Source organism: Syngnathus floridae, chromosome 5 (genome assembly GCF_059516105.1).
Source record: "Syngnathus floridae isolate MCC-2025c chromosome 5, RoL_Sflo_1.0, whole genome shotgun sequence".
Classification (NCBI taxonomy): domain Eukaryota; kingdom Metazoa; phylum Chordata; class Actinopteri; order Syngnathiformes; family Syngnathidae; genus Syngnathus; species Syngnathus floridae.
In genome coordinates, this window is record NC_142417.1 from 8,341,134 (window position 1) to 8,367,281 (window position 26,148).

At 42.2% G+C, this 26,148-nt stretch overlaps 4 protein-coding genes across 5 annotated transcripts in view; 2 read left to right on the forward strand and 2 right to left on the reverse strand.

Moving 5' to 3' along the window:
• The first annotated feature begins 1,123 nt into the window (after window positions 1-1,123).
• thbs4a (thrombospondin 4a) lies at window positions 1,124-9,560 on the forward strand. Its single transcript, XM_088377472.1, has 23 exons — window positions 1,124-1,330; window positions 2,999-3,196; window positions 3,259-3,494; window positions 3,574-3,676; window positions 3,989-4,080; window positions 4,644-4,695; window positions 4,784-4,974; window positions 5,036-5,173; window positions 5,273-5,353; window positions 5,442-5,594; window positions 5,702-5,806; window positions 5,989-6,096; window positions 6,203-6,362; window positions 7,410-7,528; window positions 7,606-7,658; window positions 7,779-7,863; window positions 8,002-8,098; window positions 8,174-8,352; window positions 8,505-8,553; window positions 8,628-8,824; window positions 8,893-9,065; window positions 9,127-9,266; window positions 9,332-9,560. The coding sequence occupies exons 1-23, from the start codon at window positions 1,252-1,254 to the stop codon at window positions 9,379-9,381; spliced, it is 2,838 nt and encodes a 945-aa protein (XP_088233598.1). The 5' UTR covers window positions 1,124-1,251; the 3' UTR covers window positions 9,382-9,560.
• Window positions 9,561-9,867: 307 nt separating this feature from the next.
• Window positions 9,868-20,920, reverse strand: serinc5 (serine incorporator 5). 2 transcript variants are annotated; one of them, XM_088377473.1, is made up of 12 exons: window positions 20,610-20,920; window positions 14,972-15,136; window positions 14,195-14,373; window positions 14,014-14,096; window positions 13,675-13,768; window positions 13,124-13,335; window positions 12,901-12,993; window positions 12,354-12,480; window positions 12,143-12,212; window positions 11,964-12,000; window positions 11,219-11,363; window positions 9,868-11,138 (listed from the first exon to the last, which is right to left on the reverse strand). In XM_088377473.1, the coding sequence occupies exons 1-12, from the start codon at window positions 20,634-20,636 to the stop codon at window positions 10,994-10,996; spliced, it is 1,377 nt and encodes a 458-aa protein (XP_088233599.1). In that variant the 5' UTR covers window positions 20,637-20,920; the 3' UTR covers window positions 9,868-10,993. The 2 variants fall into 2 exon arrangements, with proteins under 2 accessions (XP_088233599.1, XP_088233600.1); XM_088377474.1 differs by lacking the exon at window positions 20,610-20,920 and adding an exon at window positions 15,512-16,856.
• A 107-nt stretch (window positions 20,921-21,027) lies between these two features.
• The window catches only part of setbp1 (SET binding protein 1), a 44,591-nt gene continuing 39,470 nt past the window's right edge, over window positions 21,028-26,148 (forward strand). The window contains exons 1-3 of the mRNA XM_088377470.1: window positions 21,028-21,295; window positions 22,871-23,424; window positions 23,888-24,000. The gene's annotated coding sequence lies outside the window, so the exon portion shown is untranslated. The remainder of the gene's footprint in view (window positions 21,296-22,870; window positions 23,425-23,887; window positions 24,001-26,148) is intronic.
• On the reverse strand, window positions 21,452-25,859 carry cdk7 (cyclin-dependent kinase 7). The gene is made up of 12 exons (XM_088377476.1): window positions 25,701-25,859; window positions 25,040-25,099; window positions 24,918-24,951; window positions 24,765-24,832; window positions 24,621-24,689; window positions 23,843-23,953; window positions 23,545-23,663; window positions 23,274-23,373; window positions 23,107-23,193; window positions 22,888-23,037; window positions 22,625-22,763; window positions 21,452-22,079 (listed from the first exon to the last, which is right to left on the reverse strand). Exons 1-12 carry the CDS (start codon window positions 25,764-25,766, stop codon window positions 22,054-22,056), a joined length of 1,029 nt encoding a protein of 342 aa, XP_088233602.1. The 5' UTR covers window positions 25,767-25,859; the 3' UTR covers window positions 21,452-22,053.

Sequence of the window (26,148 nt, forward strand, 5' to 3'; positions counted from 1 at the left end):
TCCAGCCTCGACTGATCACACCTCATCATCTCCCATGCTGGCCTCATGTTTGTCAATTTTCTTTTGGAATTCAGACATCTCCTGATGAAGCGTGGTCATCAATTCTCTGGTCTCTCCATTGTCAGCCTTAAGCTGCAAGGCCGGAAGTCCCTCGTTGTCAAGAAACATCCTTTTCAGCTTTCGGTACCCGAGCAGCATCATGAGGATCAGAGAGAGCCATCCGAGAAGGAAGAAGACCAAGATGTACATATCTTCCACATCTTTTGTTTCCAGCACGCCAAGGCACAAGACACGCCATTTGCTCCTTTCGTCCATAATGTAGCCCGCTGGGAAGGTACCGTTGGGGCATGGCGGCTCGTCAGTTCCGGAGTGTCGTGTGGGGATAGTTCGATCGATTGCGTTGAAGGTCCAGCTTAGGTGATCCATAGTTAATTTTTCCTGTTTCCGCACTCACAGACTAACTTTCAGTGTGCCTGCGGGGCTGTGACTCCATCTCTCATTTAAGTGTTCTTCTATCAATAACACAGGCCTGCCTGTGAGTGGAGACATAATACAAGGAGACTGAAGCCAAAATAACTCACAAGACCTTCCATCATGATGTTATGTCATGTTGACTTCACTGTTTTTCAAAGGTCTTCAGATTTGCAGACATCTTGATTTGACCTTATTCCGGTGTCTAACACCTGCCATTGATAACGTGTGTGTGCTGTTTATCTGTAACTGTTCAAACATCCACAGTCCTCCGAGACCAAGGTTTTTTTTACCTTAGTTCAAATAACTTCAAATCTGGAGTTATGTGTGACCCCAGACTTTGACACAAGTGTGGTTCTTTTAGCGCCGAATAGACTATTTTCAGAGTTGATAGGTTTGCTTTGTTTTGTAGCCTCCGTAGTACAAATATACAAAATATGGTTTTCACCCCAAGAGGCAATCTATAGTGACGTCCAACATATCCACTCTGTCAATGATTGAGCCGTTAACCGATAGTTGTAACTCCTCATTTGTATTCTTTCCCCAAAACACCATGAATTTTGTTTTTGCAAGGTTTGAGTCTATAACCGCCACCACTTTTTTTTTGTTGCAAAATGAGGGTGGACACTCCCCTCTGCTTTTAAAGCTGCGCCTGTGGCCAAATAGCCACCTCACCTCTGCTACGTATTTGCCTCAACATCTGGATGCTCGGCTTTGTCAAGCAAAGGCGATTCAAACGCGATTCAGTTCCAAGGCCAGATCCTCTTTTGACTGGAGACAATGAGTGTGTGGCCTGGAGTCTTGGCTCTGTCTCTGGTGCTGCATCAGCTTTTGATCACTGCTACAGCTCAAGGCATTGGTGAGTGCTTGCTACCTCACCGACTCTTCGACACATGAAAACAAAAACAGCGTTCGTTGCAGGATTGTGTTGTGATGCATTTTGAACCTCCAGAGTGTGCTCGTCCTTTTTGGGGGAAACGAATTTAGTTGACATGAAGTCTGTAAACAATGAATAGTATGTTTTAAATTTTGCCAGTTGTTGTGTTTTATAGAAGAAATTTTGAAGTGCTGACCAGGAGAGATTATTATTTTGACTCATTTTTTGCCAGTCCAGTTCAAATGGATCTTTGACGTCTATAGCAGTCAATGGCACTGAATGAGTAAATGGAATTAGAGAATCTCTGAATGTTCCCGTTTTGATGCCTAAACTCCTTTAAGTAGAATTTTAGCAATTGAATGAACAGTGCCTGTCACGACTCGTCCCCGGTTGTTTTATTATGTGTAGGTTGTCATGGTTTCTGTCTGCGTCTGTGTACTCGCCCCTCCCTTCCTGTGTCTACTCACAATCAATGTCACCTGTCTCTCGTTACCTGCCTCGTATTTAAGTCCTGTTGCGTGTCACTTCCTGTCGGGTCGTTGATGTCGTGATGTCTTTTTCTCTCATGTCTTTGTCGGTCAGTTCCGTTTCTGTTATCCAGTCTGTCAGGCAGTCCTGTTGTTGGTATTGTTAGGAAGTTATGTTCGTTTGCCGCTTCTATTGATCTTGTTCCCCTCATCCTCCCTTCCAACTACCTTTTCCCTCAGTAAACCCTGGTCCAAGCTGCATTTGGTCGCCCTGCTCCATTCCGATCCGTGACAGGTGCCCTTATTGTTTGGAGTGCTCTAAATCTGTCAATTCCATTAAATTCTTAACATTAACTTAATATCGAGATCTATAAGAGCAATTCAGCAATTGAGTTCAGATTGTCTAGCCTTGACGTAGTCCTGTGCAACTCTACTTGTTTTTGGGACATTTTGAGGTTGAACAAATTACGTCAAATAGGCAAATCTTGATTGGTAAAGCAGCTCTACCTGACATCTGAAAATGTGCATGTGCAAAAAAAAAAATTTGCTTGGAAACAACCCAGCATTTTTTCCACCTCATTTTCCTGTCACTTCATGTTATTCTTGAGAAACGGCCACATGTGAATGTGAAACGAGTGGGTTGGCTGCTGTGGAAAGAGTGTGCGCCGTTACTCAGGCTCCTTTCGGCAGCTCCGTTCTGTCACTCTAATAAAGACACAAGTGTTCCTCACATGTTCACGTAGGTCACATGCACACATGTGGACACCATGTCACACTTCCGAAAGGGATTCAGCAAAGCCAATTTGCAGTACACTGGCAACTATTGCCATTTGGATGTAGCCCTTCCATGAGGAAAAAAAAGTAGGCCTTTAAAGCCATCAAACAATTGACTGGATGTTTGCTTTGGCTTTTTTGAAACACTCGTTACAGAAAAAAAAATTGTGAGATATCACTATCATGCAAGCTTACTCTGCGTCCTTCCCAAAAGTTTAGTGTGTACCAAAGGATTATCTGTGTTTGCTTCTGAAATGTGGAAAAGAAGGTCTTTAATTCTGTCTAACACTTTTGAATTTCTTAACACTCGTGTGATTAAACTCATTTGAAAATGCCTGTGCAGAATGAACTCATGTAATAATTTGACATCCAAAACAAACATTTTAACACGCTGACTCATGTGTATTAGTGTATGACCTCCTGGTGTCACCGGACTGCCTGCCAGACTTGCTCCAAGGAAACTTAAAAAAAAATGGGCGGGACGAGGCCTTCTTGCTGTCCTCCTTCAAACTCCAAAACAAGGCCCCCTCATCCCTTTACAGCATCATTAACCCCAAAGACAACAGCAAGTACCTGGAGCTCACTGTGCAGGCCAAACTGAGCAAAGGTGAATCACGCAATGACGTAATACCCACCAATGCTCTATTTCAACATGCTCTCCTTCTCAAGTCACCCTGCGCTACCAGAAGACAGATGGCAGATACGACACCACCAGTTTTAACCATGGCTCCCTGGCCGACGGAAAAGAGCATCACGTGCTGTTGCATGCTAGCGGGCTCCAACACGGCCCACCTCGCCTCAACATCTACGTAGACTGCAAGCTGGTGCACATTCTGAATGACCTGCCAGCTGCCTTTGGCTCCATCCCTCGTGGTCCCAACACAGTCGCCCTTCGGATGCTTCCGGTACAAGTTATAAAAATGTACATAGAGTGCACATCAAGCGGTATCATTTGCTTGTCTTTGTTTTTCATTTATGATCAAGGGTGGCATGACTGACATGAAGCTGGTGCTTGATGACACCGTAGACAATGTGGCAACACTGCAGGACTGCAGCCTGGATCAGAATGAACCTCTGAAGTTGCTGAGTGAGACAACTATGACACACTTCGCAATCTTTAGACATTCCGGATATCTATTTCAGGTTGCCTCAATATAAAGAGGCTTATGAGTTTCGAAGCAGATATTCTACCAAATATACCAAACTTTTATTGGATTTGCTCAGTTCCATGAATGAATCATTTTACCTTTAAGGTGATTCTTTCATTCTTACAGCGAAATTCATCGTGGTCACTCATCTTTTAATTCAACAAATGTCCAAAATGTGTTAGTGTACAGTGGTAAGATCACAGTATAGTTCAACGTACGGCAGTGTGACCGCTTTTGTGACTTGCGTTCAGGTTTCCAAGCAAGCACAGGCGTTGAGGAGCAGACCACGATGCAGGAATTCAGGAGCATGCTGGTTGAGCTGAAGGAGATGCTCAATCAGCAGGTAACTTGTTTGTGGATGTGTCTTAAGAAAAGCTTGTTTACACTGTTGTATTTCAAAATACTGTACAATAAAGATCATGTGAGCGCAAATATTAGTCACAAGGCAATGTTTTGATATGAACAATCAAGCTCTTGTCAAGTTATTAATGGGTTAAAAAGGCTGACAAAAGGCAAAACTAAAGTTTTATATGGACTGAGACTTAGTGGTACAAGGTGAAGAATGGGCCCTGAGTTGCAATTACGCTTCATGTGCTTTTACTTCCAGGCAAGAACGGTTTCGCAATAAAATCAGCTTCTCGTAAAAAAAAAAAGTGACCTTCTGGGAATTTGGAGCAGTTTTATTTTTAAGGGATTGTGAAACCACTGATGCAAATGTTCATAAAGTTTAAATCTGATATTTGCAGGAAGTTTACTGGTTACATGCCAGGCAATACAAAGCAGGAAGCTCAGAATAGATGAGAGGAGACAGCTACAGAAGCTTGTCCCACTGACATATATGTCATTTTGAACAAGTGGAGACATAAATGTAGACCAATTTCCCTATATTTCTGATTTCTCTCCAAGATAAAGGAGACCAACTTCCTGAGGAACACTATCACCCAGTGTCTTTCTTGTGGTAAGTAGAACAGAACAACAGTGAACTGACCCCCCCACTCCTCTCCTCTCTTAAAAAAAAAAAAGTCCTGGACAAATGTTGTCTGCAGGTCCCGATGGAAAGCCAACCGATCCACGTCCATATCCAGGCCCAGGCCAGTACCAAATGCCTCCTGCTTGTCCACCCGGAACGTGTTTCCAACAGGACATGTGCATTCCCTCTCCAACGGGAGGTTACCAGTGTGCTCCCTGTCCTGATGGATATACGGGAGATGGGATTCATTGCGATGACATAGACGAGGTACCTGAGCTCTGCACATTTGGACAAAAAGACACTAATTAATTGTTATGTTGTGTTTTAGTGCCAATTCAATCCATGTTTTCCTGGAGTAAGGTGCGAGAACACAGCGCCTGGGTTTCGATGTGACAAATGTCCTTTGGGATACAGTGGGCCAGAACTAAATGGAGCTGGAGTATCCTATGCACAATCTAACAAGCAGGTATTGGACATTATTGTTGGTAAATAGAAAAAAGTGAGTAAAAATGCTGCCAACAGAAAATCTGCAACCAATGCTTTTCGCCATTCACGTTTCTTCAAGGTGTGTGAGGATATAGACGAGTGCCTGAACCCGCCTGAACACGGAGGCTGCACTGACAACTCCCACTGCTACAATACTATTGTAAGACCATAACAGAAGACAACTGCAGAGTTATTCCCCAAAGCTAAAAAACAAAAAGCGCCTGGTGACCACGCACTGTTCTCTCCAGGGCTCCTTCAACTGTGGAGACTGTAAAACTGGCTTCACAGGTGACCAGGCGAGCGGCTGCCAGGGCACCAGACTCTGTCCCAACGGGCAACCCAACCCATGTGACGTCAACGCCGAGTGTGTTGTGCAGAGAGACGGCAGTATTAGCTGTACGGTGAGCGCAACAAAATAACGCCTGTCCATCCACTGAATTATGTATTGCATTTGTGAAACTTTGACATTGCTCGGAAACAAAAACAAACTTGTGTTTGTGTGTGTTAGTGTGGTGTTGGTTGGGCAGGCAATGGCTATAAGTGCGGAAAGGACACCGATATTGATGCCTATCCTGACGATACTCTTGACTGCACAGGAAACACCTGTAATAAGGTTATGCATAAATCTCTTTCACTCTTGCTTTTGCAATTAATCTTCCTAGAATCTACACTCTACCATCCCACCCAAACTACCTAACCCATCCACTTACCAACCTTAACTTCCTACCAACCTAGTGCATGTAATCGATCATATAAAGATTTAAAAAAAAAAAAGTGTTTCAATGTTGGTTCCAGGACAACTGTGTGTTTGTTCCAAATTCTGGCCAAGAGGATGCTGACAGAGACGGGATGGGGGACGCCTGTGATGAAGACGCAGACAGTGATGGAATCATTAATGCAAACGTAAGTAATAGATTCCTACATGCAAATATTTCTACATATAGTACCTTGGTTATTTTATTTTATTTTATATTATTATTTAATGCAACTATTTGTTTTAACATTTCAGGACAACTGCTGGCTGGTTCCTAATGTGGACCAGAAGAACAGCGATAAAGATCTCCATGGCGATGCCTGTGACAACTGCAGAACAGTGGAAAATCCATCCCAAAAAGATACAGACAAAGATGGGCTGGGAGATGAGTGTGACGATGACATGGACGGGGATAGTAAGTTTGTGCTCTTACACAAGCCCATTGTTAAGGTGGTATTATGCAAGTTATCAAGATTATTACATCACAGTCTGGCAAAATTCTGAATGTCTGTGGCAGCTCACAAAAAATTCAATTTTAGCAGTTGTGTAATTTCACACTTGAAGAGTGGGCAGCAACTTCAGAAAGCCAACCATTTGGTTTCAAGCAATGAAAAGTTAATTTTCCATAAAATGTTCCATATAAGTGGCTGTAATTACAGGGTCCTGTTTTTGTTCAAGTCAAAGCTGAAGTCGAAATTTGGATGTTTAAGTGGAGTTATTACTATTTTCATTGCATCAAATGGCATTTAAAAGAACTAAATGTCCTCTTGAGGGATTGAAAGGCACTTTGTACATTTAAACCGTCACCATCCTGTTTTTCATGTCGATTCATACAACAACAACTGTATTCAAGTGTACACACCACATGCTAAAGTTTAAAAACTGTAATGTAAGGTGAGGATAGACGTGACTCATTTTTAGTGGTCTCCCTCCCACTGTCTGGAAAGGTGTTATCTGGCCAACAACATTTCTCTACCCACTTGCAATTCTCACCTCCTTTTGTTAGGCCATTTGCGTTAAAGTTAATTGCTAAGGCGTCTCCAGTTCTGCTGAAAACAATGTAAAATGTCCAAATGTCTGAGTACAATTGTAGTTTTCATAGCCCACCCCCCTTAAATGCTGAATTTCCTCAAGTTTTCCACTGGCGACTTCATCTCCTTGTGTGTATTGTAGTTTCCCGGACATGTTGCGACTCAGCAGTCATCATAGCCAAGAGTCAGTCTCCTAATCGTTAGATCTGAGGTTGGATTGATTTTAATAATGCTTCGTCAGGTCTGGCTTGTCCCTAAAAGATTTTCCACGCAGCCGTCTGCCAAAGGGCTCTGGAAACTATTAGACCTTTGTCTCAATAACCCACGGACATTTGGCCATCTACTTTTGTCAACTTTGTTGTTCATAATTCAGCCCACACTTTCACACACCTCGCAGCCCTTGTAAAAAAAAAAAAAATCTTTGTTTTCAGATTTGAAGAATAATGTGGACAATTGCCCACGCGTGGCCAATCCGGACCAGAAGGACAAAGATAATGATGGCGTGGGAGATGCTTGTGACAGCTGTCCCGACATGGCTAACCCTAACCAGGTAACTAACCAAAACCAACCTCTCCAGAAAGATTTACCCAAATCTTTAAAAATCATTTTTGTTTTTCCCGATCGCAGTCGGACTCGGACGATGACCTTGTAGGAGATACCTGTGATGACAACATAGACACGTAGGCACTCATCTGTCACCTCTTTAATGGAGTCCATTTATGTGGAATGTAATTTCAAACATGTTTACAAATGATTGCTATTCAACGAAAAACTTGTCCGAATGTTCTTTTGTTGTTCAGAGATGGAGACGGTCATCAGGACACCAAAGATAACTGTCCCAATGTTATCAACTCCTCTCAGTTGGACACAGACAAGGATGGCACGGTGACAAATGACTCATTTGTGGCTGACTGCATTTTTTTTTTGTATTAAGTGCAGCAATGAATCGAGAAAATACATCTTTCAGATAGATGAATGTTAGTCTAAATCACTCTCATTGTAAATTTCCAATGTTGTTATCAGGGAGATGAATGCGACGATGACGACGACAACGACGGTGTCAAGGACGATGAGGATAACTGTAGAATGGTGGCCAACCCAGACCAAAAGGACTCAGATAGTGAGGATAGACATTTCAGTGACTGTTATTGGAGTTTGTGAAAAGGACACTTCACAGTGTGTGTTTGTGTTTCAGACGACAATGTGGGTGACGCGTGCCAAGGCGACTTCGACAAAGATAACGTCATTGACATCGTCGACCACTGTCCAGAGAACGCCGAGGTCACGCTGACCGATTTCAGAGCCTATCAAACCGTGGTGCTGGATCCAGAAGGGGACTCGCAGATTGATCCCAATTGGGTGGTTCTTAATCAGGTAACCCATGTAGCATTGCTTCTGCTACCATCTGGTCAAAAAGACAAACACCCCAAGTAATGAGATCTGACATTCGAAAGGTGTTAAAACTTATTACATAAGAACATCTTACATAATCCAGGGATGAGATCATTCTGATTTATTTACACTAGGGGATGGAGATAGTCCAGACCATGAACTCTGACCCTGGCCTGGCTGTAGGTGAGTAGTCCTTCCTGCATGTTTCTTTTCTGCTCGAGTGATCTTCTCCTAGAAGCCGCCTTGGTCCTGCGCAGGTTACACAGCATTCAGCGGCGTGGACTTTGAAGGAACGTTCCACGTCAACACTGTGACGGATGACGACTACGCCGGCTTCATCTTCGGTTACCAGGACTCTTCTTCATTCTACGTGGTCATGTGGAAACAGACGGAGCAGACCTACTGGCAGGCGGCGCCCTTCCGAGCCGTAGCCGAGCCAGGAATACAACTGAAGGTACGTGCTGGCCGTCTTCAACGATTTGACCATTCCTTTCTCACATTCTGCGCATTCCTCCCCACCAGGCGGTGAAATCCAAAACAGGACCTGGTGAGTATCTGAGGAACTCCTTGTGGCACACCGGAGATACTCCAGAGCAAGTGCGTCTCCTTTGGAAAGATCCCCGGAATGTGGGCTGGAAGGACAAAGTGTCCTACCGCTGGTTTCTCCAGCATAGACCTCAAGTTGGATACATCAGGTAGAGACAGACATACTTCTATGCCACCACAGCACAAACTAACTATTGTCTCGTAAACCAGGGCTCGATTCTTTGAGGGCTCTGCCCTGGTGGCGGACACGGGTGTGATCCTTGACACCAGCATGAGAGGAGGTCGGCTGGGTGTCTTCTGCTTCTCCCAGGAAAACATCATCTGGTCCAATCTGAAGTATAGATGCAATGGTGAGTGTTATTAGTCCAATCAGGAAGCGCAAGTGGTTTACAACAACATTCCTCTATTCCTGCAGACACCATCCCCGATGACTATGAGCAGTTCAGCACCCAGAACATCAACTGAATATGAGATAAATCCAAATCTCACTCGTGAGCTTTATACACTTTTTACACAAGCTAATGGAAATGTCTATCAGTAAATAACAAAAATTTGCGCATTATCCAGCACGGTGTTTATCATCTGAATGTTATTTACTGTTAATGAAGATTTAATAAAATAAGAACTCGACTTCAAGCACACAAGACATTTAATGAAATATGTCTAAATAAAAATCACACTGTGCTCATAAGGGACACTGGACTGTCACTTTGAGATTGGTGCCTGTCTGATCCAGTTTCTGCTCTTCAGGTGACAGAACATCCTCAAGACATTTGTCAGCCCTAGTCTTGGAAGTCGTCCAGCCACTGTGCAAGTTCCGCTGCATTTGTGTACAATATTCTTTCCGAAAGGAAGGAAAGTACTTAAATAGGATACAGATTCATTCGTGCTGTTAAACCAATACTTTCATGACTACTTATAGAGTTTAACCAAGAATGAAACAGGTTGAGGTCTGGAAGAAATGTTCACTTTAATGACGAATACTTCAACAACACAATGTCAGCAAAAGTGTACATAAAATATGTTAGGAAAATAATGTGGGTTATTGGCAGTGTATGAGAAACAATTTACTGTTAGTATTTAATTATGTGAGTAATTTTACTGTAAACTCAACATTTAGTGTTGAGTAACTTGAGAATTTTTTTTTTTAGTATAAGCTGATGCATAAAATTGCTACGTTTATTTGAATGTCTTAAACATGCTGGAAACAAAAACCGCGTGGAACAAACATGTATTTTCCATGTAGGGTTCAGTAGTTGTTTTCCAATCATTAAACTTTGGCAAACAGCTGCACACACACACTTTAGTGGGAACATCTCCGACTGTCAGTTAAATAAGATAAGTTGATTGACAGAGTCTACACAACAATGATGAGTGGTTGAGTAAACGATGTACAGTACACGATTTTTTTTTTCTACCCAAAAAGATTTTGCTCAAAGGGAGCACTGAGATTAACAAAACTTGAAAGACTTAAGAAAAGCAACAAACTTTTTTGCTCGAATAAAAAAACATCTACAAAAAGTCACACATTACAACAACGCATACTTGAATGTTAGCCTGAGAGATGAATTTTCAAAATGGACTGTAATTCAGTTTTTACAAACTCCCTTACAAAGGGACTCAGAACAAAGATAAATTTCAGTATAACACAAACACGCTAAACAGATTTGTTCAATTATTCTGCTACAAATTTTGGTACAACTGTATAAAGTTTGGGGAAAAAAATTCAAGACTCACAAAAAGGACAACAACCAAATGTTGTATAAAGTCTGGACACATGGGTCACAACTAATCGATCTTCCATAACTGTTAAATAAGTCAAATGTCCAGCGATAGTAAAAAAAGAAACACCAAAAATACTATCAAGGTTTGGATGATGTAACAATCTTTTGCACATTGTGTAATAAAAGGCATCAGATGTTCCTCCAGTTCCACAGCTGATGATAGTAGAGGACATTGTTTAAAGGTAGGGGAAAGAAAAGGTCACTGGTCCCTTGGCTCAGGCTCAAAGCTTCATGGCGACATCTCAACACTGGAAGACACCTGACCAAAGCGTGATTGCTGTGTGTCTTGTGTCCTAGGCCTCAAACCGCTTGGGGCAGATGATGGGAGCAATCAGAGTCCCCATGTAGAGCAGGAGACAGACCCATGACGAGGAGATCTTGATCCAGAACACCGACCAGCTCCCATCCAACAGCTTCTCAATCCTGTAGTTGTCGTAGCTGAAAAGGATACGTCAAAGTGAGTTGACATGGCACAAGAAAATCTGCTCTGCTCAAACTCTTCAAGAGTGGTGACTTACTGGAACCAGTTTGTTATGGTCATCATGACATAAAGGGAACCCAGAAAAAAGACAAAATGAAAGCATTTGTAGCTGTAGTTGGTGGCTTCGCTCTCGTCATACACCACGTTTTGACCCGCTCCCGTCTTCTCCTCATCGTAATCATCTGAAAGTGGAACAACTTTGGTTACATTCATCACCTTTTAGAATAAAAACAATTTGGGATGGACATATTTTGACATTTCATATCATTAAGATTTAGGTGGAGAATTTGCTATGGGGTTGTTTTATCTGGCTCTTACATCAATTGGCAGCAATTTAATTCAATACTAAAAATCCCATTTAATGTGTTTGGGACATTTATCTTCTCTTAGCAGTTAGGACGTTCATATGTAAGCATTCCCTTACTGCATGCAAATGTGATAAATATTAATTAACACCTAGGAAAAGTCTGGGTTTTATGAACGCTCGTTTGGACTTTTTTGCCATCCCCTCAATCACCCGCAGGGGGCGGTAGTAGCCTACAAACGGCTCCGTACTTGTCACACCAACAACCTCCTAGTAACAGTGACATCATCTGAGTTTGCTGACCAATACTTTCTCACCATTCCACCTCAGTGTGCCGAATAACAATGAGCACAGGCGCTGTGTTTGCACGCTGCCTACCGCTGGGAACATATTCACACACTCAACAGGCTGGAGGGACGCAAGAAATAAGAAGGTGTGAAATTCCTGGAAAGGGAAAAAAAAAAAGTGATTTTCCTACCGGTGTCATCTCCGAAGCAGAAGCAGCAACGGGCTCTCTGTGGGATAAAGACAAACAGATTAAACCCAATATCTTGAAAAAACAACATCCCTGCAGTCTAATATTCCATTAATTAAGCCCATTAACAAATGTTATCAAACCCAACACTCAAGCTGAGTTAAATAAAATAGAGCGTTTACTTCGGTCTCTGGTTCACTGTTTCTGATCACTCGGAGGGCTGCGGATCTTCGCTTGATTGTGGAGGTCAAGCTGGTGAAGGGAGTGGAAAAACAGAGAGGCTGTTATTTTCCATCACAAATCTTTTTTTTTTTTTTTTTAAATCATGTGCCATTCCAGACAGCTATTGAGTCTAATTTGGTCCCACACTTTAATCTCAGTGAGAGTTGTTACCAGGAGTAAAGGATGCAGCCAAACAGGATAACAGCTCCCAAAGCTGTGACAATCTTCTTGTCACTTTCCTTCCCAGATTTGAAGGGAAAGACACACACGGTTGTGTTCATGCCATCTATCTCCACCACTACAAGCACAAAATGCACCAGCAGCTTTCAGTAGCAGAATGTAGAGCAATATCATGCATATGTATTAGTACAAGGATGATCAATTATTTACTGTTGAAGATTGAGGCTGGATACACTGTAAGTGATGGGGAAATGTGGGGCACATGGAGGGAGGGGGGAGTAGGAGCTAAGTCTATTAAACATCACTGTTTTTTTTTTTTTTTTGGGAGTATGTTTGGCTTAAAAGCAAAGTGAGTCTGCATTGATCATATTTTTATGTGGTTCAATTAACTGGGTTCTCTATGAGGTGCCGAAAACTTTGTTTCCTGATATGACCACCAGGGGTGTTAAAATTTGAGTAACCAACTGTAATTTGTTCATGATGCCTGAATACTATTCTTGATTGACACAGGTTAAAAAAAATCTTAATTTATACTCACTTTCTGTTGGTTTGCTGGAGAAAGCTGAGAAGGTGAGGTACATGACATACACACTGATAACTCCTGGTTGAAGCAGACCAGATGTCGGCTGGACTGAGGGAACACAAAGGTAAACAGAATTGGGAGATTAAACCCCAAAATAAAACATTTCACCCTACGAGAACAAAGTGAATATTTAAAGAAGCTTTGATTTTTATTCGCATTTATGAGTCGAGTTTCCTACGTTTCTGTATGAGGGGGGAGATGGCAAGCAGAGAAACAATCAGGCAGAGGCTGCCGTTGATGCCCAAGAAGATTCTGTTGAGGCGACATGCCATGGGGTGGGTGTAGTACAGACCCATGAAGACCACAGCTCCCACCGCAATGCTGAACAGCACCAGAGTCACTAAGGCAAGTGCTGCATACCACAAGCGGTTATACTTCACTCCTGAGCTCCTGCGTAGGCAAGTAGATAGCACAAAGACAAAGGGATAAAAAAAGAGGATAAAAAAGCAATGTGGGTGAGTAAGACAAACTCAAATATAAAAAGAGGGAGGAAAAGCTGAGAAAACCAACTGGGTCCTAAAGAAATAAATCAAAGGCAGAAACGTTTTGTCAGAGATTCTTGAAGGAGAGTCAGTTCAAGACATTCATTGAATTTGGATAGTGGCTTGCGCCAAATCTTTTTCTCCACGTAAGTCAACAGAACGAGTATGTACCACCCGCTTTATTTCTCATGAACACTGTTTGCATTGACGGAGCTTTGTGTGCTTCCAAACGGCCGGACTGACTAACCAGTTTGTGTTCCACCGGTGGGCAAACTCCACCAGCAGCATGAGCTGGATCAGCAGGAAGAGGAAGCCGCCAGCAGCTCCGATATAGCGCCACACTAAGCAAAAGGTGGAAAAGATTCAGTTCACACTTTATGCTAATATAAACCGTGTGCCACAGGTTACGTACAATGTTTTACTAGACCACCAAAGACTTTGAATTAATGGTAGCCGCTTGTGGAAAACTTGGGAAGTGTACCCAATTTATTTTGTAATCTAAAAAAATGGCAGCTACTACTGTTCTTGTAGCATATCTTTAAAAGGTGGTCAAAGTCAATATCAGTATCTAATATACAGTATTTACCTTCCAGAAAAGTTTTCTCTTGTGGAATGAAAAAGCCTCCTGCACAGCTAGCCACGAGCAAAATGAATTTTGGCAACCAAAACCTGAAACAATGACATAAATATGAATACAAATATAGAAAGAAAACAAATCCCAGCTTTTTGTGCATCTCACACCTATGGATCATTTTAGAGTCAATTACCCATTATGTATGGCCGCTCTCCAGCCAGTACTGTTATTGACGCCTATGGTGAAGATGGTGAAGATGAAGAAGAAACAGGCCATGCCAAAGCACACCTTGTAGACGGCAGAGTAACCAACCAAGGTCTTACAGTTTGTCCCTGCATTCATCTTCTCACACAGTTCACTGTAAAAGGGGATCTAAGAGACAACATACACACAAAGCCAAAGTGGATTAACTCACTGCTGTATGGAACGCCATTGAGACCCTCCGGCCACCCACCTCCCGCCACCTCCACTCCCATGTTTGTCTAGGCCTCAGTGAAAAGCACCAATAGCGTCTATTCTGTACGTCACGCCTCTTAAGGGGCAAAAAGAGCCAACAGGCAGGAACAACAACTCTGATTCAAGTCTTTCATGAAATGATGGCCGTAGGCTGTTAGAGGAGAATTACGCTTTGGATTCCGTGTCTACAAATAGGGGACACGGATGAATACATGAACAGCTTTTTATCTGCAAGTTGAGGGGACTGAATCGAGAAGGAGGAACACAACTGGAATTTGTTGATACTGCTGTATTAAAAAAAGATGACCTAAAAGAGGCCTTCAATGATTGGAGCTGATAAAAGAGCCAAGATGCATGTAACCAAATCTGATAAACAAATAGCAGTCATAACAGACAGCTGATGTCGTAGTAACTCCAGAATTTAGCTAGTCACTATGAGACACCAACAGCATCTCCGCCTCTGTATTCTCCATTTTTTGTGTTTTCCTTAAATGTGTATTCCGCGCATACTTACATTTTTCATCTCTTCCTCAACAGTGGGGGACATCATGATGACGCACACAATGGTGACCAGAAGAAAGAAGAGCGTATACATGATTCTGGTAGCTGTGGACTGCTTGATCTTAGGGCACCACTGACAGCAGCACGAGCAGGCTGCTGAGCCACAGCAGCAAGCCAGCTGCATTGTGGAGGAAAGAAGAGAAGATGAGATTAGATACTTTCAAGTCATCTGTACAAACAGTCTGGCAATTCAGGTCAAACTGAGCAACTGGGGCATTGAAAGGCAACTGTGGAGTAGTACGATACCACTTTTTTTTCACTCCGATACCAGTACGAGGATCAGTTCTTGAGTAGTGACCGATACCAAGTACCAATACTTGTACTTTTATCTGGGCTGGCAGTGAATGAGTTAAGATGTAAACGATAAGCATGTGAAAGTTGAAACAATGTCGAGTCTGTTGTTCAAAAATATAATTTCTAAATGTAACCAAGAGCAACTCCTATTGTAACTTTTTGTCGCTCACAATGATTATGAGCTACATTTTTAACCTACTCATTTGGCTGTCTTGTGGCATTTAAATATTCATTTTAGCAGGTGTGGTTCAGGCCACAGGGCTGGCAAGCCTTGGCAATGTTCCTGGCTTGATCCTCGGCTCCTCCCAAGGCTGTGTCAACACACTTGAGCTCCCGTGGCCAGTATTTTCCTCCATGCTGCCTAACAAGATAATGGCTGCGCACCCACGTCCTGCTCAATGGCCGATTAATTAGGCATTGCAGAGTGAAATTAACCAGGAAACAAAAGGGCATTTCACAGAGAGGGTGTTTGGATTTCATTAGTTAGGGGGTGTTCCACCAGTGAACTCCACGCTGCGTGTGGGCAAGTGACTCTGCAAAGAGTGAGCAAGCGAGAGGTGGCAGAACTGGTCTGAAGAAATTCTTTTCAACACCGATACAAAAAGGAGTATCCATGGTAACCCACGCTGGCCTAATCCACTCCACGGCCCCTCTTCAACTGCGTGTCTGCTTATGGACAGGTGGTCAGCGTATCTCTGACATATGTCCCTACTTCAATGTTCATAGCAACCCCCAGCTTAGTTGCTCCGGCTGTCCCACAAAAAGATCTTTCTCCTTCCTCAAAATAACTCCCTCTTTGGCCCAGTTGCCGTCATCGACAGAAAACGAGCCTGCAAAATGTCTCAATTGACAGTTACCCGGAATGATTTGTCATACTTCCTTCATTTCCCACCCAGAAGAAACTTACTGTTATCAGTGTTGCCATTTTCTATGACTGTTCACCCTGTTTTTGGGATATTCATCTGCCCTTTGATTCCACCTCAAATTCTCTGGTGTGAACTGCCCGCTTAGCAACAGCGATCCTCAATTCAGTCTTTGATACATTACATAGAAAAAAAGAGAGGAAGGAATTTGCTCCAAGGTCTTAATGAGAGTGGCCATGGAAGAACGCTGACTAGGTTGAAGCGCCAGACAGAAAGAGTTCAGACGAAACTCTCGACACACCCCGCTGTCTCAAATTACAGCATAGCAGCGAGGAGAAAACCTTTGAGGGGAAGGAGGAAAATGGTAAGACATCAACGACAATAGAAAAGGATTCATGCATGGCACAGCCTCCCTCCCACTGTGAGAGCTACCCCCGAGGTCACCTTACGTTGTGACACCACCATTGTTTCCATGTCTAGGCAGCTGTGTACACACAGCAAAAATGTATCCCTGCTCTGTTTTCTATACAAACCGAGTCTTTGCTTCTTTCTTGGCAAACACGGCCCATAGCTACAAGTAAAATACAAATTACAAATGTGATGGGGGTGGCAAGCAGCAGAGGATCAATAAAGAAAAAGGTCACACAATATGACATGCTAAGAGATTAGCTAGTCATGTGTAAAAATAAATGTCTTAGTCTGTAAAGACAATAGCGCTACCATTTTCTTATTTTTGGGGAAACTTGTTGCCTCTGCTTGGCCCCAGTTGATCTCAAGCCGGCGATAAGAGGAAACCACCAGAGAAGACCTTTCTGCTGTTAGATGATATGATGAAATGACGTGCAAAATAGCTTATCTGTTAATGTCTGCTTGCAGAGACTCTGCAAGAAAAACATGTAAACAAGTGCTGATTTCCACACCCCTTAGAATTATGTAACTTAGGGACCCCAAACCACATAAAAGTGAGGTTGATGGGAGAGCTGATTGGGAGTGGTTGAGACTAGCGTACGGCAAGCGTACATCTCTCCTATTTCTCCTTGCGGGGGGGGAATTGTGGGAGAACCATACAGCTCTCCTAATTCTCCTTGCAAGAAACCGAAAACATCTTCTCTCCTTATTGTTTGTGAGATGTTTAGGAAATAAACCTAGCATCCCGATTTGTGAATTTAGACGTTTTACTCAACAGCCATTTTCTGAAACGGGCATTAAAATGAATTTTCGATAATACGCCATCTTTTAGTCAACCTGCAATGACATGAACATATAGCTTGAGTCTAGTCAAGGCTCAGTCCATATTATGAGCGCTTCCATTTTTTTACAGGTTATTAACGTAATTTACTTCAGTGGAGTGTGAGTTGTGATTTATGTTAACACCTCTCAAATCTTATAATCTATGCGATCCATTCTACGGCAGAATCACATGGTCAGCATGGACTGCAGCCAAACTCTTAACTTGGGGTGATAATTTCACAAGTCCAGTGACTTTTACAGCTCATCAACACAGACTTTGCGGATTAGCTGTCACACTTCTGCCGCTGCAGCAGCTGTGCTGTTCAATTGCAACACTTGGCAACATTAGAACCATTAGTTTGAAGAAAAGAAAAAGAAAAAAGGGGAACTATTTCACTTTCCTTGTTTTAAACGAGTGTTGATTGTGCTTAACGTGTTTTGCGAGCCCAATATCTTCTGTGTGGTCACGTACTGTGCCAGACGGTCGTGTCGCCCCGCTGTGAGGCTTACATGCTTCCACATGGTTTCATTGCTGTCCTCCAGTCACGGCCAATGCTCAGCTCTTTGGAGCAAACTCAGCATTGGTCAAAAGCCTACCCCCTACCTCACTGCAACATGGTGGACATCTCCGATCCCCACTGAGCTGTTATGAGCCGCTTGCTCCCACACTATGAGCGCTCCTTTTTCCAAATCAAACAGCGCTCACCCACTTCTTAACTTCCATTTGCGGGCCAAGGAGGAAATGAAACAGCCCCATGTTAATTTAGGCCCCTTGATCTGAATGAGTGAACAGCACGCAAAGATAGACAAAATGGTTGTCTGGAATAAAGATTAGAAAAGCAACAGGACAGACAATTGAAACGGATCTCCCTTTTTGCCCCCTCTTTTCAGTTTTCCACATCGCCCTGGCGCTGAAGTAAGCAGGAAATAGAACTGAGTTTTCCTGAGATGAGAGATGTGCTTATGTGATTGAATTCCGGAACAGAGCAACTCAGCAGTGGGCCAGTGTGCAAAATCTCTTAGGTGGGGCAAGGGATGGTCAGTATTGTGTGTGTTTGTATGTCTACACGATCATGTACATTAGAATAAATTCACAATTATTTATATGTTTATTCATATGTAGAATTTTAATTAGAAGCAGACTATGAATCACCCAGAATTGGAATTACAGCGCCTCGTAAATGCTTTGAGAATATTTCAATGACTTGACTTTATGAAAAGCAGCATGTGGAATGACGGAAAGAAAAAACAGCATCTGGTTGACGTGGCACCTTATGGAGCAGATGTGAATCCCACAGAACGAAGCATGCGACCTTTAATTTCAGCAACCTGACTTATACTATAGTGTTGCCACACAAAAATAACACAAATCCACAAAAGTTTTGGCTGTGATATATTTTTAAGGAGTTTTTTTTTCATGTTGGATGGTGGCGTTTGATCAGTAAAGTGAGGAGGATCAAATTGGAACTGGATGATGGAAACTTTCTGTGTCATCATTAGATGCTAAAGTTGCTTGTTTACTTTCATGCTTAGCTTGTAGGAGGCATGAGTGACATCATGCCAGCTAAGATCACGACATTTCGTATCGGCTGGTTAAAGAGGCTTTTGAATTGCTCCTCTTTCATCCAAAACCGAGGTGTATTGTTTCGTATTGTATTGTAAAACTGCTCCAAACAACAAAGCGTATGTAGGAATAGAGAAAACGATTTTGTTGGCCTGACATGTAAAGGGAAATGTGCTTTCGGGAGTTTGCAAACATATTTTTTAAGGTTGTGTTAAACTTATAATCATATTAATATCTAGTATTGGAGTGCTCGTGTGGATTGGTGGGTGGCGAAGAATGTGCAGGCAAACTGCATGAACTTGTTTTCTTCGAAGTGTTGTGGAATAGGCCCGGATAGGGAGTACCGGGCGAGAACACCTCAAGGTCAGTCTATGTGGCCGGGCTTCAAGGGGAAAACCCAACCGCCTGACCTCAGCGACACCTGGACGGGGAGGAGATGGCCATCGACCAATCTCACAATATTTTGCATGCTTTAATATTCATATTGTGTTTCTTCAAAACTGGACAACCCGGAAGAATGTGTCGTCTTTTGGTGGTCACAAAAACGCACGAGTTTTAGTGTGAGGGACCCGGGACCCAGGCCTGTATTAGTGCGCTTTGTCAGGAATAAATAATTGGTAAATTTGGTCTGATTGATCTACTGGTCTTCTCTTTGACAGAACGACCTCGCAAAATTGTTAGGTGCGCCAGTGTGTGGATTAGGACATAGCAATTTATGTGTTAAGTGTTGATCGCAATTTGGAGTCAGATCAATAACTAAAATCCGTAACCTAACACATGTTAGTATTATGGTCAATGATGTATTTCATGAGTCCTGAAAGTGCTTTATGGCAGCTGCAATAAAAGCGCTATATAAATAAAGTTGAGTTAAGCTGAGTTGTTGGAATGTTGGAGAAAGCCAGAGCACTCCGAGGAAAAACCCAATTGAGATCAGAGAAATTCCACACAGGGAGATGTAACTGTGCTATCCACTGCGCTCCCTCATACTGCACAAAGGAATAGAAATGTGAAGTGTCACACATGCAAGTACTTTGAGGCAACTCGGTGGCATCTTCACGTAATTGATTTTCTGCTCGTAACCCAATTTGTTCAAACCGACAACAATACAACAAATGCAAACACTGCCACGGGTTGAGGCGCATATGTTGCGCTGACAGCAAAAATGTCAGCGGCTGGAAAAGTTGACCGGGTATAGTAACAACAAAACGGAGAATGCAAATGACGCGTGAAATATGATACAGCGATGAAGACACGTCTGATCCGTAAAAAAAAAACAAAAAAAAAACAATTTCCTGTGTCTATTCAACATCTGCTCAGACGATCCGTGACGACATGTTTTTTAACAGCAGTCTCTGCTAACTGATGTTTAGCTAGCTCACTTAAGCCCTCCTTCTTTGTTGTCTATCAGTGTGCCAAAAAAAAAAACAGTCAACGATGACTTATGTAAATGATACATTTTTATCAGTTTGATTATTGGTAGTGACATTTTTGACCTCAAAAAATGGTAATTGGTGGACGCTCTGGGAACATCAGGCGGAAACCACAAAGCGACGCTCGCCGCTTGTGTCACACCACTGCTCTAAAACAGCACCAAGAAAAAACATCAGAAACGACAATCGGAGAAAAGCGTTATTCCTCACCTGCGAGATACAACACGGCGTGCACATCCTATGGAGCCGCGACAACCAGCTTCAGAGAACGTAAGGGAAACGCATGAAAACGCCAAACGCGATGGAAGAGCTGACTGTTGTCCTCCTGCAATACTGCGAGCTCCCATACGACCGCCTCTTCTCCTTTCCTCTCCTACACTATACCGCCACTGTACTACTGTTCCTCCTTCTCTCCTTCCCCCCACAAACACCCTCTTCCCAGTCACCGACAGTGCACATCACGAAAGGACAACTACCGCTGTTACTATACTTGATAAAAGTACATATTTAAGTAGAAGCTACGAGATCACAAATTGACAGTAACATACAAATAAGCATATGTTTAACACAGGGGCGCAGATGGGATTTTAGAGCTGGGTGGGGGTGGGGTTGTGGAAATAACAACTCGCAGACATAAATTAGGGCCAGAGAGCCCAGAAACCTTCCTCACAAACATCAGGATGCCTGGTGTGCTTCAAAAACAGGACAATAATATGCACTTTTACAGGGATGCCTCCAGATAATCATGACAACGGTTTTCGGGAAAATGTCATCAGCTGACATGTGGGGAGGATCGAAATATGGAAGGAGTTGGGCTCAGAAGTGGCCCACTATCATCTGCCAGTGGCTCCAGTGTGTTCTTGTGATGGTGTCGGTGGCAGCATCGGACACTTGAGGTAAGGGGGGCATCCTACTGTCCCATCAATAACAGGTGAGGTGTCATTGGATTTGGGTCAGCTATGAACTGAGCCACAGCTGCCCAACAGGTGTATGTTAGCAAGGTCTTTTTCCCCACCAAGCGCAATAAATGGTAATAAACCACATGTCTAGAGTTGTAATCATGCTATTACCATTTATTTCATGCGTAATAGCTCCAGAGAAATCAGGTCATGCATTTGCACAATTTATTAGTTTTATGTACAAAAATAATATAGTTAAATATGGACAAAAGTACTGAGACATACTCCCTGGTCAAAGAGACAATCGGAGCTTGGACAACACTGTTGAGTTCATTCTGAATATCAATTCCTATACAGCACATATAGTTTCCAAGGTCATTCCAGTATGACGGAGGCTCACTTAAAAAACATGGTCAATTGATAAAGGCAGAGCTTGGTGTGCAAGAACTAGATTGACCTACTACCAACAGTGAGGCCCATCTGTCACCTTACAGATGTTTTATTCGGGGGGAATGAATCTGGTTCTTGTGGGTCTAATGACTACGTACCAATACTTTTGTCCATATTGTCAACAGTCTACCATAGGTTTGCTAGTGTGGCCGTTCTCTTTTTCAGTCACAGAAGGATGGATAAAGAATCCAGCAGGTTGTTAGCTGGAGTTCAGGCATCACAGAAGTGCATGCCGACCACAGGTCGAACCGTTCATCCTCTGCAAGATTCAGCAGTACTTTTGACATCACAGCACATATCAGTCCTTAGAATATCAACTTCTTCATGGTAGCTGAAATCAAAGACAGAAAATTCAGAGAATGAGTGCATCTTTGACTGTAAAACAACAATAACCAAACACATCACAAACTTGTAATGTGCATTTTACACACCATCTGTGTCTTTAAATTCTCTGTCTGTAATAAACTAGGAGCTTCCACCATAAGGAATAGCCAACCCCCATATTTTCCAAACCACAGAAGGAGCCGGAAAAGCTTTGAAACTCCCACAGACACCAAATGAAAACATGCCCTCCCACAATCCACTTAAACTGCAGAAATGTGCATGTTCGCCTCCACTGTGTGATGCATCGTGCAGCCAACACCCTTTGGAATTGCTACTTTCAATGAAGCCATTTATATGCCTGGTATAAATAGGCATTGCTGAAAAGATCCTCCAGGCTTGGTCCTATTTGTTGTGAGATGGATGATGTAAAATATACAATTGTAAATCTCTTGCTGCTCATAAATGAAAGTGCTGAATTGTAGAAGCCATATAATCATGGTGGTGGTTGTGTTAAAGGTAAAAATATCAGATAAAAGTCCGTCTTTTTATTACTTGTTTCCAGGCCTTCTATTTTTCTCTTGAGACCGACTGTTTCCTTCTCTCGCAGAATTTCGGCTGAACAGTTGGGTCGGGGAAGTTGGGGGCCGGGTGTGGGACCGGGCCGATTACTGAAGTATTTCATCTTCAGAGCCTGATATGGATAAACATTACAGTGTCACTGTTAAAACAATAACCTTGCAAGTTGCACCACATTTGGAAAACTAAAACTGTGCTTTTTTTTTTATTTATTTTTTTTAGACTGACTCCAAGATCACCTGAGTGGCCGTGGTCCTAGTTGAGGGGTTAAATGTGAAGAGGCCATGAAGCAACTCTAGCAAATCATCTGTCGCTGCACTAAATATGTGCTCAAGAGGTGTGCCGGGAAATATTTTGAATGGCATATAATCTGGTAGACTGCTTACTCCCTGTAAAGGAAAACAAATGCAATGATATTTTGGGAAGAAAAAAAAAAGAAACAGGGGGGGGTGGCATACCGGCCACGTCTCTTCAGTAGGTGTCCCAAGAGTCTCAAAGATCTTGGTCAGTTGGTCAAGATCAGAGTCTCCAACAAGAAATGGTATCTACATTAAAAGCAACACATATTTGCATTATGAATGCAGATAAAACGTTTCACATGCTCGTTCATAAACTATATGGGTACCCGGAGGAGTAACTCGGCCAAGATGCATCCCACCGCCCACATGTCGACACCTACGCCATACATCCGGGCACCGAAAAGAAGCTCGGGAGAGCGGTACCACCTAGAAAGGACAGAAAATTGTTTACCAACACGCACTTGGCCACTGCATTAGGTACAAGATGCTGGTGGATTGTTTTGTTCAAGTATTCAATCTGTCACAATTATTAAATATAGACTTCCGAGTTCTCCCCCTTGGCCCTGCCCGCATTAGTTTACATACAACAGCACAGACCTGGTCACAACTTGATGGGTGTAGACCCTGTTTGGACTGCCAAAGGCTTTGGCCAAACCAAAATCAGCCAACTTCAACACTCCATTACCATCAAGCAGCAAATTATTGGGCTTCAAATCCTGGAAATTCAAAAGAGCAAATGTCAAATATAGTTTGTATGACTATGTTCTTCCTCCCTGACATACTATGACCTTCTCTTGACCAACTGTCGTTCAATACAACATTTAATGGTATCTGTAATTTTTCCATTTAACATTAGAACCATAACATGTGCATAGATGTTATATTTTGTCTTTACCCTGTGTAAAACCCAATGTTGATGCATGTATTCCAATCCCTGTAGAGTCATGAGGATGTACGCTTTGATGTGGGCTGGAGTCAAAACCAGGCTGGTGTCCTTGATGATCACCTTAAAAAAAAAAGAGAGCGAGGAAGAGAGGAAAATAAGACCATAAGGTAAATGCAGTCTGGTAGCTCTCACTCTTACTCCTACAGTATGGTTATCTCCAGGCAATGAATACAATGTCGAAGAATATGCTTTTAGCACTGCCCTTGAGTACAGCATCATATTTCATACAAGCGGATAATGGCACCAATTAACTGTTAGCACCAAGAGTGGAATGTTATTGATTTTTTTTAAAGTACTGTAATCTTGATTATGATTTACGAGTGGTGTGCATTTATCAAGGGCAGCGTATGCTAACTGTAAAGGGAAAACATACTGTTCTGCTTTCATGGTTGTACTGGTTTTCTTTTAATTCCATTGTCCTCTGTCAATCATGTGACCCTTTAAAAATAATGTTGAGCCTCTAAAAATCTCTTGATTTTCTCTGACGTGTGACATTAAAAGCTAAGGTGTAAAAAAAGTTGAAACCAATCGGGAAAGCAAATTTCTGTAGGCCAACAGCTAATCTTTGGATTTTATGAAGAATTTATGAACAGCATATGCAATACAACGGCAGATGGTAGAGATGGTGATTTTTAACTAGGAGACATAACAGTGCTAATTACAGACAGATTTGAAATTGATGAATGAGTGACACCATACACTGTATTAAAAATAGCTAAAGTTGTACCTCCAGATCAGTTTCCATGAAATCAAAAACCAGACTGATGTTTGATTTGTGCCCAAATGCATCCAGCAGCTAAAAAACAAAGTTATACAGCTTTATGAGTCAAAAAACATGTGATTACAAGACTATAAATATTAATGTATTTACCCCAATAATATTTGGATGGTGGAGCTCCTGCAGTAGTTTGATTTCTCGTAGAGCAGTCCTGTTGATACCTTTAAACATAAACAGGCATAGATGCATTTACAGAATTGCTTTGTCACATATTAAACACAACCTGGCAGTTGAGTCAAAACTCACCATCTTTAGCTTCAGTTCTATGGCCAACTTTAATCTAATATGGGGGAGAGGGCACAAAACCATTTAATATACAGTACAGAACAGGCCAAAGTGCTTGACAATGCAAGAACTCAATGTTTTACCTTTTTAATGGCAACTATTGTGTCCGTTGTTTTGTCTCTTGCTTTGTACACCGTGGCAAACTAGAGAAGAGAGACGGATAAATGGTTTGATTTAATAATACAGAGGGCAATTTCTAATACTCATGATCACTAAAATTCCACTCATTCTATGAACATAGAGATACCACGCACATACGCCCCCTATGGGCTGTAAGCAGCACAACAATGATAATAAAGCAATTTGATTGGACGTGGTGATACATTGCGGCGCCCCATTGCCAGAAAGTTGATCATCTCGCATGTGTCCACGAGAAACTACAGACAGTATTTAGATTTTGGAAATAATAAAATGGTGGTGAGTAAAAGAACTCATCGTCCCGTGTAAACTGAACAGGTAAACCATACTAGTATCATGTAATCAGCTATAACACACATTTTAGATGTAAAATAAGGATTGTTGGAAAGGCGGTCTCTTGTGGCATTGACATAATTTCAAACAAACTGCTGTCAAAAGAAATATTGATCATCAGTGAGTCCCAGTGTGCAGCACAGATGCTTTGTTGACATTAACAACCGGGTTGCTGTAATGCTGCTAGTGTGGTGCCATGCAAGCAGAAAGCCACAGCCTGGAAAATAAACAGACATTAAGAGTGAAAAACTGACACAGATCAAGACCACTCACCTGGCCCTCTCCAAGGAAATCCAACTTTTCATATCGCTTGGCTCTGGACTTTACGTCAAGCGCCATCACGGTAAAATATTACTGATTGTTCCATGAATGTCAACTTCCGCCTTGTTAAAAGTCCATAAATAGTGTTTCCGGGTTAAAAAAAAAAAAGGCTTATTTGATCCAGCACCGCCACCTACTGGCTTGCCATGACAGTGCGTGAAGGTGACGTAAGCATCAACTTGGATATTAGAAAAAAAAAAGTGTCATTTCCTGTTGTTTTTTATTTTTATTTTTTTGGTAGTAGTGTAAGACTTAAATGTGTCTTACTGTTGAACTTTCATACAATCTTTTGTTAAATTGTTCATCAACACTACAACCTGTAAAATAAACATACATGTCTGTATACCAATTGAACAATCCCAAAACTTACTCCCCTTTCCCGAAGCAGCTTCGAAATATT